Source organism: Pelmatolapia mariae, linkage group LG5 (genome assembly GCF_036321145.2).
Source record: "Pelmatolapia mariae isolate MD_Pm_ZW linkage group LG5, Pm_UMD_F_2, whole genome shotgun sequence".
NCBI lineage: Eukaryota > Metazoa > Chordata > Actinopteri > Cichliformes > Cichlidae > Pelmatolapia > Pelmatolapia mariae.
In genome coordinates this window covers 3,374,744-3,389,163 of record NC_086231.1, presented here as the reverse complement: position 1 = coordinate 3,389,163, position 14,420 = coordinate 3,374,744, and the positions used below count along the sequence as shown (strand labels likewise).

At 37.3% G+C, this 14,420-nt stretch overlaps 1 protein-coding gene across 2 annotated transcripts in view; it reads left to right on the top strand.

The window, feature by feature from the left end:
• Positions 1–11,933, top strand: part of LOC134627351 (butyrophilin subfamily 1 member A1-like) — a 52,744-nt gene extending 40,811 nt beyond the window's left edge. The window contains exons 4-8 of one of the 2 annotated variants that reach the window (XM_063473358.1): positions 4,140–4,163; positions 8,176–8,259; positions 8,453–9,996; positions 10,940–10,994; positions 11,812–11,933. In XM_063473358.1, the coding sequence (XP_063329428.1) occupies positions 4,140–4,163; positions 8,176–8,234 (83 nt within the window). In that variant the 3' untranslated portion in view covers positions 8,235–8,259; positions 8,453–9,996; positions 10,940–10,994; positions 11,812–11,933. Of the gene's footprint in view, positions 1–4,139; positions 4,164–8,175; positions 8,260–8,452; positions 9,997–10,939; positions 10,995–11,275; positions 11,374–11,811 lie in introns of those variants that run through there. The other variant, XM_063473359.1, reaches the window with a different exon arrangement.
• Positions 11,934–14,420: the final 2,487 nt, after the last annotated feature.

Below are 14,420 nucleotides of genomic sequence, written 5' to 3'. Positions count from 1 at the left end.
CAGCGGCGCTGCAGACCACGCCCCGCCACACACATTAACCAGGTAAAATACATATTTAGGCAGAATTTTGCTATTTTTCATTTTTTAGCAGCATAGTGCTTTTTTTCCCAATTATTTTTTAAAAGTCATGTCAAGGCTCCAAAAGCCCAAAGGTGATATAAGGGTGGCGGCCAATGTTCCCTCTAAGCTGCGCACGTGCGCAATTGCGCACTGTTGGCACAGTCTCTGCGCAGAGAAAATCTGTGTTGCGCACACAAAAAGAATTCTAACCTGAATTGAAATTAAAGTAAATATGTGCCGACACCGGTGTTTTAGCTAGCAAAGCGGCGTGGCTGATGTGGAGTGAAGCCACGTTAATGACAACGTATACAACCATTGGAGATGTGAGCAGGACAGACGGAACAATTGACGGAAAAAGTGTGGACTTTATACCAGCTTTTAAATTGTGTTGATAGGCCACGTAAAACCAGAGTTATGATAAAAATATCTGCAATGTTTGGTTTTCTTCCTGAATACTATCGTTGTTTATATTTACTGCGGGAAGAAACGGTAAAAACTGCGTTTTATAAGGAAAACGCTCGAAAGCACTCTCCGCCTGTGAGCAAAGACGAAACCAAAACACCCCACCCTTTCCTATTGGTCGAAAAATGTACCATGTCGACCAATCAAAACATGGCATTTAGTTGTTAAGAAACGGGAAGAAGTTTTAGGAGTGACGGCGGTGTTTTGAGATGTGAGAGATTTGCAACGTTTAGCTCAAATCTTGTGTAGTTAGTGTGTAGTTAGTGTGTAGTGTAGTCAATAGTTTTGTTGTGTGTGTCAGAACAATGAGGCGACTGCTGAATGTTGCAGGTGTTACAGGAGTGATACATCTCCTGTTGTCAGGCCTGCAGGTATCAGGCTGTTGTTCTCCTTTATCTCATAGTGGACACAAATAATTTTTTGGAGTGGCACAAATAATTTGTGTGGCATCAAATTTGATGCAGAACAGCTGATTGTTCTGTAAATAGTTTGAAATGTTTATTTAAAAAACGCCTTGGCTGCATTTTTAGGTAAACAGCTGCAAAAAACTTTGTTGTTTGCAAAACTCAGTTACTTTTTTGAAGAAGTAACTATATAATTAATTGCCCAACATTGGTCTTTATTTACTGTATTTTGCAGACAGAGAGTTACAGGACTCTCTCCCAGACCACAGACTCATAATACAAGTCAGAGCTTTATTTAAAAAAAAGAAAAAAAAAAAAAAAAAAGAAAGTTGTGTTTTCGAAATTGGAGTTCAAGTTATTTTTACTTCCAATAGTGTTAACATACCACACAGGTCATGAACAAGATTTTTTTTTAAATTTTCATTGTAAGTGGGATAAAGCAGTTAATTAAAAGTAGTCTAACATAAATGTAAATGCTGTAATGTGATTATTTTAATAAACCATGTAACTTGGATGGATTCGACGCTGGCGTGACCACAGTGCACACGTCTGCTGTTGCTCACAGTGGTCCACGGGATCGCTCAGGGAGTTTGTGTGTTCGCTCAGACACATGAAAAATTAGAGGGAACATTGGTGGCGGCTCACAGTTTTTGTTTGCTTCATGGATCATTTTAGTTCAGTTGGGTGTCTTTCCTTTTGTTATATTTCTTTAAGAGTTCAAAATGTGTTAATTACATAAAATGTAATTTTCTCATTAGCACTTCAAGGATTTCATAAGCAGCACACCTTAGTTTTTCACACAAAGCATAAAGGTAAAAAACAATATATACAGTGTTATCTTCATTTTAGATGTCAAAAAGTATTTGCGGCTCCCAGTGTTTTCTTTTGCGTGGAAACCGGGTCCAAATGGCTCTTTGGATGTGAAAGGTTGCTGACCCCCGACCTAAACCAATTAAGTGCAGTGCCATCAATACCCACTACATCATTTAATCAAGAAATTAGAATATTGTGGTCTACTGTGTCAAAGGCAGCAGTTAGGTCAAGCAAGACAAGAACAACATGGTTACCAGAATCACATGCCAGAAGGATGTCATTAAAAACCCTTAATAATGCAGATTCTGTGCTATGAAGGGTTTTAAAACCTGATTGAAAAACCTCAAAGATGCCATTATCATCTAGACAATCTTTCAGTTGACTAAAAACAATTTTCTCTAAAACCTTGGAGAGTAAAGGCAGCTTGGAAATAGGCCTATAGTTCGCTAAAACTGTGTGATCAAGGCCAGGTTTCTTAAGCAGTGGCTGCACTACTGCATGTTTGAAATTTGCAGGAACCATACCAGAAGACAGACTGCTGTTAATAATGTCAAGGACATACTGTCGTATACTAAGAAAAATTTCTTTAAAGAATTGTGGAGGGAAAGGATCCCGAGGGGAACCTGTGGGCTTAATATGGTGAACCACATCCTCTAAAGTGGAGAGTGTCACAAGATCAAACTGAGTAAAAACAGCAGCGTAAGGGACAGAGACAGAGGGGTCAGAGTTTGAAAACAATGAGCCGGGAGTTTGCTGTTCTCCCCGGCTCAGATATTTGAAGTTTACACAGCTACATTCTCACCTGAAAATATGTTAAAAGTTTATTTTGCGACCCAGAAAGAGTAATATTAAAACTAAGTAGCTGCAGTAGTAGTAGCCATTGTTGGAAACTGGAATTGGCCGGGCCAATCTGGAATATGGTTTTTCAATTTTGTTGTCCGGGTGGAAAATCGGGAGAAATTCGGGGGAATGGTGGCTCCGGGAGATTTTCTTACTGAAACGTTCTGCTGCTGTTTTTAAAGTTTCCATGTTACCAGGCTGTAGACGGCTCTGAAGATTTAAACCGTTTTAGATCCATTACACTCACAGTCTTATGTTAAAATCTCAAAGCACAGCATTATATTTTTGATATTAACAGTAACTCTGGGCTTCTGTAGAGTGTGCAGATGATCTCATCGCTGTCTAAAGATGGATAAGAAAAACTCAGGAGTGCTGAATCATTCAATAATACAGACTATTAGAGTAAAAGGTGTGTAGCATCGCTAGCAACAAGCCTCCAACACATTGGGTATGCTAGCAGTTAATCTAGCAAACGAATTAACAACAGAGTGATTTTAGATGTTGTAGAACTATAAGATGATAATCTGTGTGTCTTTTTTATAACAGTGACATGGTTGTATTTACCTTAATTAAATGAGTCGTCAGTCGCGGTAAACCCATCAGCAGATAAACTGCAGCAGCCAGGCTACGTAAAAAGTGTAGGAGGGCATGTTTGCGGTCACGTCCAGCAGATGTGTGGGTGAGAGTGTGACACAGTCGCTCCACCTCAAGTCACTACTGCGCAGACTCTGGCTCCAAAAATGCAAGATGGCAGCCTCCACAAGCGGGATATTTTGGCTTCATTTTTGCACAATGGGAGGAGGCGGAGTCGCGTCGTCCATTTTTTTCTACAGTCATTGGCTGAAGAAGGGATATAGGCTAAGGCCACCATGTGCTCGTGGTTCCTTCTCTGGGCCGGGGCCCAGAAACGCTATCCTGGGCAGGGTGTTCCCTGGATTTTTCACTCATAGGGGTCTTTTGAAATGTTCACTGTCTGGTCCCTTACCCAGGACCAATCTGAGAGGGGAGATCCTACCAGGGGGGGACTTCAATCTCTTTCAGTCCCACCTCGCTTGACAACTGATGCAGCTATAAGAGCAGGAGTGAGGCAGTATGAAGGGACATGACAGAAAGACGTCTCTGAAAGACTGGAATGACACACACACAATAATCTCATGAACTTCATACAGATATCCTGTGATGGATTTAGAAAAAGCTGCTGTGATTTTTGTGGCTGGCCTTCTCTCATATGTATTTGCAGGAGTTTAACATTAAAAAGAAAAATATTTAAATAAATAATGCAAATGTGATTTATTAATATTTTCAGCATGCAGTTTGTTGTTAATTCCACAAAATTTACTGTCATGGTTGTCATAGTTTCTTGTTTTATTATATTTTTTATGAGCCTCCAACATCATTTCCTTGTGTATTTATTGATGAATGTATATTTTGGTCACTATTTCAACCTTTTACACAATTTTATCCTCAATTTTCTCAAATTGATTATGTTCTCTGATATTTATGCATCTTTGTCTGCTACACTTTTATAAAAAGAACCTTTTGTACCTTTTTTTTCCACAGAGAAGAGTGACTCTGCACCACAAGGTAAAGTCCAGAATCCTAATGTTGATTCATACATTACATCATTTGCTTGATGTCATTCACAGGTGGGCAGTCAGCAAGGTAAACAAACACAAAGTATTAACATTAGGAAGCAGCACAGTGAGGAGATCAGTTAGGAAGAACATGAAGTCCTGGAAAAAAAATCAGAGTTTATAGACAATCTGGTAATTGGTGAGGGGACAGAGACGACTGTATGAGAACTTGACATGGAGAAAGAAGAGTCTTAGCCTTCAGACAATAATTCTGATGGCTAAAGTAATGAACAGGGCAGGCAAAAAAAAAAGGAAAAAGAAGAGCTGAGAATCCAATCAAGCCAATATTAGTTTCCTTAACAATGTGTAAAAGGTAGACAACAAAACATGCATCACATTGTGTTCCTACCTGGTTATGTTATGCAGGTCTTGTAAATGAGAACTAGAACTGGACAATAAAATGATAAAAATATTTATCATGCAAAAACTTTCATTCACAGCAATATAAAACATGGTCAGTATAAAGTTAATGGATCTCATTCCATCCATGTTTTTAGACACAAACTGAAAGGCCAATGACAATGATAGTAACGTGGTGCTGAACCAATCATATGGTTGGAATAGAGTTAGAGTGACGTCAGTTTAGGTTGATGCCAAAAGCACATGAGGATCAGACATTAGGGCCCTATTGTTTGGAGTATTACACACTAGTGTGAGTGTGATAAAAGACAAACTGACAGAAAATGTTAACAAATATTAACAGACAGTGATATCAAACACGGCTGTTGTCTAAACAAAGTCTGATAACAAAGCAGAGCAGCATGTGCTGTAAACTGTTGAAATACCAGTAACACCACAACAAGATACCAAGACATGACCAACTCCATGGCCATAAACATTTCTCTGATTTCTTTATAGTAGCAACTTTATTTGGAACTGACAGAATAATTTAGTTTTCCAGTTCGTTTATGTTTTTCTGTGAGACTGGAAGCTTTTGCCAAGTCAGAATTAAGATTTTATTTTATTATATGGATCTGTTATTTATTTAAAAAACACTTGTAAAGTGTTGCAGAAGATTTATCATGTTCAGCTTCTGAAAAAAACAAACAATACGTAAACCTAAGTTAACCTTATATTTTCAGATCTCAGGAGTAAAATGGAACTTTAAAGTTTGTCAAGGTTTATTCTAGAAGTGTTTATTTTGAAGGAGAGAGGGAGATTTTATAAGAATGAGTGTGTAACCGACTCAGTGCTGTTAGAGCAGTGTTGAAACCTTGCTTTAGGACCTTTCATGAAACTGAGCAGAGCAGAACTGAGCTGTCTTTCTCTCAGCAGGGCGCACACAGCGAACTTCTTTCTGTTGACTCTGTAACAAACCAAAATTTAAATATCTGTCAAATTCAGCTGTTAATAGGACTGAATGTGTGGCACCCTGATGATTTTACACATTAAAAACAAGTTTCAGAGTTCTTGTCAAAGTAGTTTTTAGGTGGTCGACCCCCACACCACATCATCCTTTTTTGTTTTTGTTGTGACAGTAGTTTGACATCACAGTACAGAGAAAAAGCTCATTTACTCTAACCTGATGTGGCACTAAGGCGATATTGAGTTTTGCCAGTAGGTGGCAGTGTTGGCTTAGACAAACAAGTGCCTCCAAAGTAATCTCATACAAAAGTAACACAGGCCAGTCATGGTAATGGAAGCCGACTGTAACACAGAACTGCTGTTTCTGTATTCTCTATTTACCGGAGCAATCGCACATTTACCGATGTGACACAGTAACTAAGTCGTGTTTGGTGTTCATCCACACATCATACAGGTCAGGTGTGTAGATTTCAGGTGGTATATTTTGTAATATTGCAGCTCTTCACTGGATAAATCCTGAGCTCTGCTGCTCATGACAGAATGACGGTTATTACTGAAGTAAACTGACTGGAATGGCGCGGCCACGTCTGCAGCCTGTTTGCAGTTCGGACACAAGCGTGTCAGTGCATGTTGTACTGTGTGTCACAAATAAAATTTGACTTATTTATATATAAGTAACACACTGTTAGAAGCTCATTCTGCTATTGCATCATCACAATAATTTGTCTAGTTGAGTAAATCTGTCCCAAAGCCTTTGATTTACTCATATTTTCCTGCTGTGATTTAGTGCGTTCAGATTTTATTGTGTTGTTAGTAACCTTTACAGCACAGTGTAACTGGGGGTCATTTATATTATTAATAATTTGATTTGTTTTAAATTCCATCACTCATCCAGCTTTAAAGATTTTTAATAGCTTTCAGACACTTCTGTGTGTGGGTCAGAATATTAGGAACACCAGTTATTATAGTTCATTGCTGTGACACATCAACATTTACTGACTTCAAACAGGTTTAGATTATCCTGAAAAATCCAAGTGTCAGAAAAAGCTGAACACAACAAATTTATTCAAATTCAAATGAATAGAAGATCAAACTTTATGGTGCTGCAGTACCAGCGTCCTGCAAACATGTACTTTATAACATTGTTAAATAACAGGGCTGCAAAAATAATCACATTTTAATTTCAGTTGAACATTTATTTATTTAATGCAGCTAACCTGTGAGCTCTCTGTAAGCAGTGCTCAACTCTGTTCTGAAGAAAAGCTATAAAGCTTTTTTTTTTTTTATTTCTATTGTAATGTTTATTTTATCTTCCCTGATTTGAAAGACATCAGAGATCAAACACTGTGATGGCATAGTGTGTTACTCAGTGTTACTGATGCAGTTAGAGGATGAGGGTGGAGGCAGTGTGCAGGGACATTCAACCTGAAAGTGAAAAAATAACTATTGAGCCAAATGTACCAAAATCTCACTGAAGGTTTTAGCTGTAAAACAGCTGATCAGAAAAAAGAAACACTTTTCAGTCTCAGAGGATGAGAGCAGTTACACACTCTGATATGAGGGAGATACAACTTTGTTTTCAGAATCAGAACACTTTAATAATCTCCAAGGAAATTATGTTATTTCATGATCGCTTATTACCTAAAAGGTCAGAAGGTGTCCTAGTGTTTAATAATTTATTATCCTGAACACACTCTGAAGATTTTTGACTGCAGGATAATATAAACCTGTAATAAACCTTTAATTATTTCCTGTGTGGCTTTCAGTGAGGTCACAAATATGTTTGTGCAGATGAAGCTTCAACACAAACAGAACCAAGATAAAGTCAGAGGTTTAAGGTTTTAAAGGGAAAATGGAAATGAAAGCAGCAAATAAACTCTACAAGTTCAGGTTTCTAATTTAGGAAATAAATCATCTTCATCATCATCTTCATCTGAAACCAGAACACAGAAAACTCCTTAAATTGTCCTTTAGTTTTGTTATCCTGCTGATGAAGATGATCACAGCTGTGTCTTTGTTAAAGAATAACTCTCAGCTTTTGGTAAATATGTCAAACATATATTCAGGAAGGGTCGCTTCACTGCACTCTCATAGAGTTTAGTTTGAGAGTTAGTGCTCAGTGCCAGCGTGTTCATCAGAAGAGCCAACAGTTTTTCAAAATAAAGCTGATCGCAAAAGAAGATTTGTTTTCCTGGAGGTAGAAACTGTAACAGCAGTGAAAAGTAAATGACTCACAGGAACAGTGAAGTGTTAGTGTCTGAAAACAGGTTTAATCCTAACAGCTTAAACTAAATCTTTAATTTGGTGCTTCATTTTATACACAGTGTGTTTTCAAAAGAGATCATATTAAAGTCGGTCTATAAAAATGTGTTTTTAGAAGTAATGTTAAGGAAAGGAGGCTCAGCAGGAGGAAAGCAGGAGTCTCTGAGCAGCAGCCCAGAGATTCAAACATCCTTTATAGAGGAGGAAGCTCCAACATCATCATCCTCACAGCTCAGAGCAGAATCAGAACCAAACTGTTAGCTGTGGAGACGAGCAGGAGGAAACAGGAAGTTAGATCAATGCTGACATCACTGAGCTCACTGTTTAAACCTGCTGTTTGTTCCTGACATGCAGTCACAGTCTGAGTTACACCAATGTTTTCTCTTCTGTTTCAGTGCTCCCTGTATGGACTGCCATAATCATCGGTGTTATTGTTGCTGTTGTTAAAGTGTGAGTTAGAGCTTGCTTTTTGAAGAAAGGTGAGTTTTACTTATGTACTATATCAACATTCATCATTTGTTGGCAGGAACATCACAGATTCTTTATAACTCCCTCATGTTAGATCTTAATCTTTGATTTATGTCAAAGAAAATAATCACTTTGGTCACACACTGAGTGAATAGAAACAGTGTAGTTGTGTGTTTCTTGAATATTTTCATTTTGTTCCTGCAGGTTAACAAAGAAGAGAAAATGGCCGCTCCACACCGCTGCAGACTGTTCCCACCTCTGAACAACCTTAAAAAGTGTGAATTGGTCATATTTGAAACCTGTTTTTGTTTTTTGTCTTTGATTCAGCTGAGAGTTTAATCACAACAGGACATGTTGGCTCTTTTTTTGTTGTGCGACTTTTCTCTGGTTTCTAATGAAAAACATTTTGAGTTAACTCTGTTCATCTTGGCTCAGGACGCTCCCTCAGAGAGAGGACGTGTCAAGAGTTTTGAGTCAAAGGTTAAAATTTTTATTTTTACTCTCCAACATCACAGAGTACTTCAGAGTCAGAGTCAAACCTGAACATCACCCAAACTGTCACAGTCCAACCTTCACTCTGCGTCACGTTCATGGTTTAAAATTACACGACTGTTTCTTCTACCTGCATCTTTCACATCCTCACCAAGTTTTAGCTTCACACTGTTCTGTGTTTATATTTCATCATCATTATTCATCATTTAGAGATGCTGGAGTTTTGTTGTCCTCATATAAGGAATTAGGATCTATAATTAATAACGTGCTTCCATCCTTTCTATTTTCACTTTTAACTTTTTTTTCCCTCCAAAGTTAAAAAATTTCTGTGTTGTTGAAAATAAAATAGAAAAATTGCCATTTTAAAATCACTGTGTAGTGATGAGGACACTGTAACTGTCCCCATGTTAATAATACAGTGCATAGTCACATTTCCATCATTTTAACTTTAATTTGATCATTTACTGATCATCTCAGTGTTTCCTCTCCTGCTGCAGTTTCATGGCTCCTCCTGAATCCTTTCCCATTTTCAGTGTGCAGCTTTATCAAGAATTCACTAAACAAAGTTTCTCTGAGGTTCATGTTTTGTTTTTATCATAACAGATTAAAATAATTGGAACTCCAAAAACCTGTCCCCTCTGAAGAGGAAAAAAAAATTTGATGAATAATGAGACAAGCAAATTTAAAATGCCCCAAAGAGAAACCTTAACTCTAAATTTAGGACTTGTTAAAGTATCAAGTTTGTATTATATTTCATATTCAGTTGAAAGCTTGTCATAGAAATGATTAAGAAACTCTAATATGTTGTTTTTGGCTTAGTTAATTTCTTTTTTTTTTAATTATATTTTTGCTGTTAACTGTTGATGTATTTTTTTATATTCCTGCCATTTGACAGAAAGCTTAAGAGTGCACAAGCCTTAATGAAAAACTGTTGCGACTGCACTGTAAAATGTAATTCTAGCTGTTTGTTATTTCAACATATTATTCTATATCAGTTTGACGATAGATGACTGAAGTTGTTGTTATAACAAGTTAAAAACGTCCCAATTACACCAAAAAAAGCTAACTTGAAAACTCATGTCCAGCTAAATCAGAAACTTATGTGAACTTGACAATGCGGGTAAGTTGAGCACAGCAGGATTCAAAACTGCCTCACGTGACTGCTACCGAGGTGCATCATGGGGAATTGGCGGTTAACGACATGCTCACTTTACTTGGACGTTTTCTAATCGTCTTCTTTGGAATATGCTTTCAAGGTGAGTAACATTGGTTATAACTATAAGGAAAGAGAGCTACAAAAGTTGGAACATGTTTTGAATTTATGGCATGACGTGTGTTTTTCTCTTTTACCGAAATGTTTGCTTTAGCTAATGTAACTTTAGCCGACAAGGTCCAGCTTGTGTGTCATGACCAAACTTGACCTAATAAACTGACATATGGCCTTTTTTATGGGTTTAATGTGGCGCTGAGCAAATCACAAGTATTGTGCCGCTAGCTTTAAGGTTGTGCACTCAACCACTGTTGCGATATTAGCAAGCTAACTCAGCTAATTAATAAAGCTTATTTCATATTGTCTCTGTACTTGTAAATTCCTTTCAAGTTCACAGGCTGTTGTATTTTGGTGGAAGTTCATTTTGGCAATATTTCCAATAACTGGCTGGGTTCAAAAAGACCTTTTTGGCAGGACTCGGATGCTTGTTGTCATCTGTTTACCCCTATGTAATCACTTAAGGTGTTATTAACTGCTGCATGCTAAGCTGCAAGAGTGCACTGAGGACAGAGACAAAATATGGTCTACAAACCAGCATTATATTAGTTTTTATCAGATAGTCCTCCAGTGTGCTTATTTTTTGCTTTAATTATATTGTGCAGTTATTTGTTACCCTGAAATGCTTTATGCTTAACAACAGCTCACTATTTTGACTTATTTTTGAACTCTTGTGATCAGTATGACTAGATTGTGTGAGTTTCCATACTAAACGAGCTGTAGTGATAAAATAATTGGCATCAGAGACACTGATTTTTGGCATGGTATACTGCAGAAGTTTTTTTTTTTTTGCATAATTTACCTTTTAATTAAACTGCATTCTCTGTATTGTAACAAAACTAACATTGTTTATATGTCAGAAAATTAGCAAACATGAATAAATGGCGAAAACAATATAATTATAACATATATTTTTATTTTACTTATTTTAGGTCTGTGAAGCCAAACTTGATGCTGGGGATTTATTTTCGTCAGTGGAGTCAAATGGTAAGTTACAATTTGTGCATTTTGTCATACTGGAAACACCTCAGATTATATTGTAATTTAATAGCTCTGTAGAACAAATGATATAAAGATTGTAGTGTCAGGGTACTTCTTAAGAAGTAATATGGCACTATTGATGATCACATGCAGGTGGCATAAACTAAATATTCAGACGTGTTACCAACAAATGATTCATTAACAAAAGCAATGGAGCAGACTGTTTAGGTTCTTGTGGTTGTAATAACATCCATAACTGCAAGTTTGTCATTAATTTATTTTCACAGGTCTAGATGATCACATTTGACTTTGTCATTTAAATGAGGTGGACTTGCAAACTTTGCGCTCTTTGGGGTAAATTGCTGTCCACTACATATACACAGAATCTGCACAGTATTTCAGATCTAAAAAGGGAGTATGTAATGGACTTGCTGGCTTTAATGTAAAAAGCCTGTTGTGTAACTTTAATGAGGCAGTTGGACTAAAACAGTATTGCTCATCAAGGTAAACATCTGAGGAATAAGGAAACTGTTACTTGTCCTTTTACTCAGTGTTCTTTTAATCGCACGTTTACTAAAGTTTTACATCACATAAGTCATTTTCACAATCATTCTACTTTAAAAGATTTCAAGACAGAGCTTATTGTTCTCTGAACTTCCTTGTTTGCTGAACGGCAGGTAAAGTGCATCTTTTTGTTTGTTTGCTTTTGTGTGTTTGTGTTTTCTCTAATGGGCCTCAGATGACTGTTTGCTTAAATTTGGGTCTCAAAGAATCTTTTTTTAATTCTGCCTGTACTCTCCACCCCTCTTCTTCTATTGCTCAGGTTGAAGCAGAATTTGCCCGTCTTACATCTGTTGACCTGAAAGGGTTCCTTTTTGCTGTGCTTGACCATTATGGAGAGGTTCGTGGAGCTGTACAAAATCAAGAGCGGCATAGAAAGGCTAACTAGGCTCATAAGATGCTTCGGAGATGATGTAAGTGTTCAACTGCGAAATCTAATCCTTTGTTTAAGTTTTAGGTTATCCAGTTCAACTGATGAACTCATTGAAAGAAAGCTGATAAGTAAAGTCTGTCATCATATTTCACAACTGGACATTTAGTGTGGTAACTTTTACAGAATCTATGTATATTGGTGGTAGGTTGGATATCATATTCTACTTGAATGTCCTGATAAGCCTGATTCAAAATCTCCAATGATAATCATATATTGATGGAATTATGCATCAAAAAGCTGTGAATTTGGAGCTGACTACATGCTTCATAAACACTGTTTAAAAAGTGTTTTTGTTTTCTTTTTGACTTTGACCAGAGCCCTACACAAAGGAAGAGGACAGAGGACCTCATTTTCTAAAGGAAGATCCCTCACACACTTTCAAGACTGTGAAGGTTAGCATTGTTTCTTTTAGTAAATTTAATAATGACAGCACCACAGTGGATTTTAAATTAAAAAGTACATGTGTACTTTTTCCTCACCAAATGTATTATTACAAGATCTTTGACACTGGATTTGGTCTGGGTTTCAGAGAAACTAACTGGCAAGCTAGCATTGATATTATTAGTGTCTTGTGTTTATTCATGTCTTCACCAGGGTCTTTGACATTTCGCTGCTGTACTGTTCACTTCAGCTTTACGTTTGATTTCTCACATTGTATATTGTAATGGCAGAGATATTAGGATATTTAAGGGGCTGCAGTGGCTGCTACAGCTGTGGGGGGCAATACTTTGGTGAAATGTCCTGGACCCTGGAAAAGAGACTGTGTAGACTGGGTAAGCAATTAAAGGTTACAGGCCGAGAGTCATTGGGCAGCTGGGTAAAGGTGGATGTTGATATTCAGTGCCAATTATGCAACCTGTTCAGCCATGTCTATATGCTCTTTTTTCATGCTGTTAATATAGGGGGAAAAAATAAACTTTAATCAATAAACTGATTAAAGAAGCATTGTCTATGGAGCCATAATCTGATCCTGTAGTGTAGCTGCAGTTTGCACATTTCATGTATTCTCAGCCAGATTTGGTTTAGAGCACAGCCAATATTTAGCATAAGTAGATTTAAATTCACACACTGGTGATGGCAGCTACATTGTAGCCACAGCCACCCTGGGGCGCACTGACAGAGGCGAGGCTGCCGGACACTGGCACCACCACCAGTAGGCAACAGGTGAAGTGTCTTGCCCAAGGACACAACGACTGAAACTGTCGGAGCCAGGGCTCGAACCGGCAACCTTCCAATTATAAGACGAACTGTCAACTCTTGAGTCACGATTCAGTCATCCACCCATGTGTGTGAATGACTGAATGTGTAAAGCACTTTGGAGTCCTTAGGGGACTAGTAAAGCACTATACAAATACAGGCCATTTACCATTTAAATTGAAAATTTTGTTTGAATTCTGCAATTGAAGACATGCTCAGTTATTTATGAACATGGTCTTTGTTTAAAGCAAGAAATGGATTTGTAACATGGGGGTGCATATCTCATTCTGAAAAAACTTTAACAACTAATAAGTGTTACCCAAAGCCAATCACCATCATCCAAAGCATCAGTATGGCTCTTCTTTGGAAAGACATGAATTGTTAAGCACACGGGATATTGTGTAATTGTAATTGTGTAATTTTTTTTTTTTTTTGTCTTTGAACCCTTTTATAGCCGACAGGTATTGAAGACACGTTTTCTAAGAGGATGAAAGTTGGCATTGCGATGGTGAAAGAAGAAGACATCGATGTGTTGGTTGTCCTTGAGGCGGCAGTAATCCTGTCTAATCTGAGGGATGTCTCAAGTGCCATTTCCATGCTGATGGGCCTTCTTTTTGCCTTCAACATAGACTATCCAAAGGAACTTAAGGACATCTTTGAAGTCATTCAGAACATCCTAATGAACATTGGTGGAAGGCAGTGCATCTCACTAGTGCATGGTCTAAGAAACAGACTCTTGCAGAAAGCCATGCAGAACTGTAATTGTATGATCCTTAGTGTTAAGGACAGTTTTTATTTTACTGTTTGTTTTTTTATTCTTGCAAGTTCTCATTCTCACTTTTGTATGTCACTAAATGACTACACTTTACATTCCAGATTAGACAATTACTCATTTGTTCATGGTTTAAGAAACTTATGTGAACAACAATATAATGCTGGACTTTGCAGATGCTTATCTCATGCAAGTCAGTAGTTTTTCCTTTGTTTTGCAATTGAGCAGACTCAAACTAATGTTTCTGAAATATCCATATTATCAAATGTTTCAGAAGCATGCAGTCATTTTCAGAGATATTGGTTCTGTGGAATTTGTTGCAATTGTAAACGAAGACAAATACAAGAGTTTGATGTCTTAGTTGTTATAAACTGATCTTTACTGTCACTTATCAAAGGTTTTGTACTATTTCAATATTTCAAGTTTTATGCTAACAGGTGTGACTGAGCACAATGAAGTTTAAAAATTT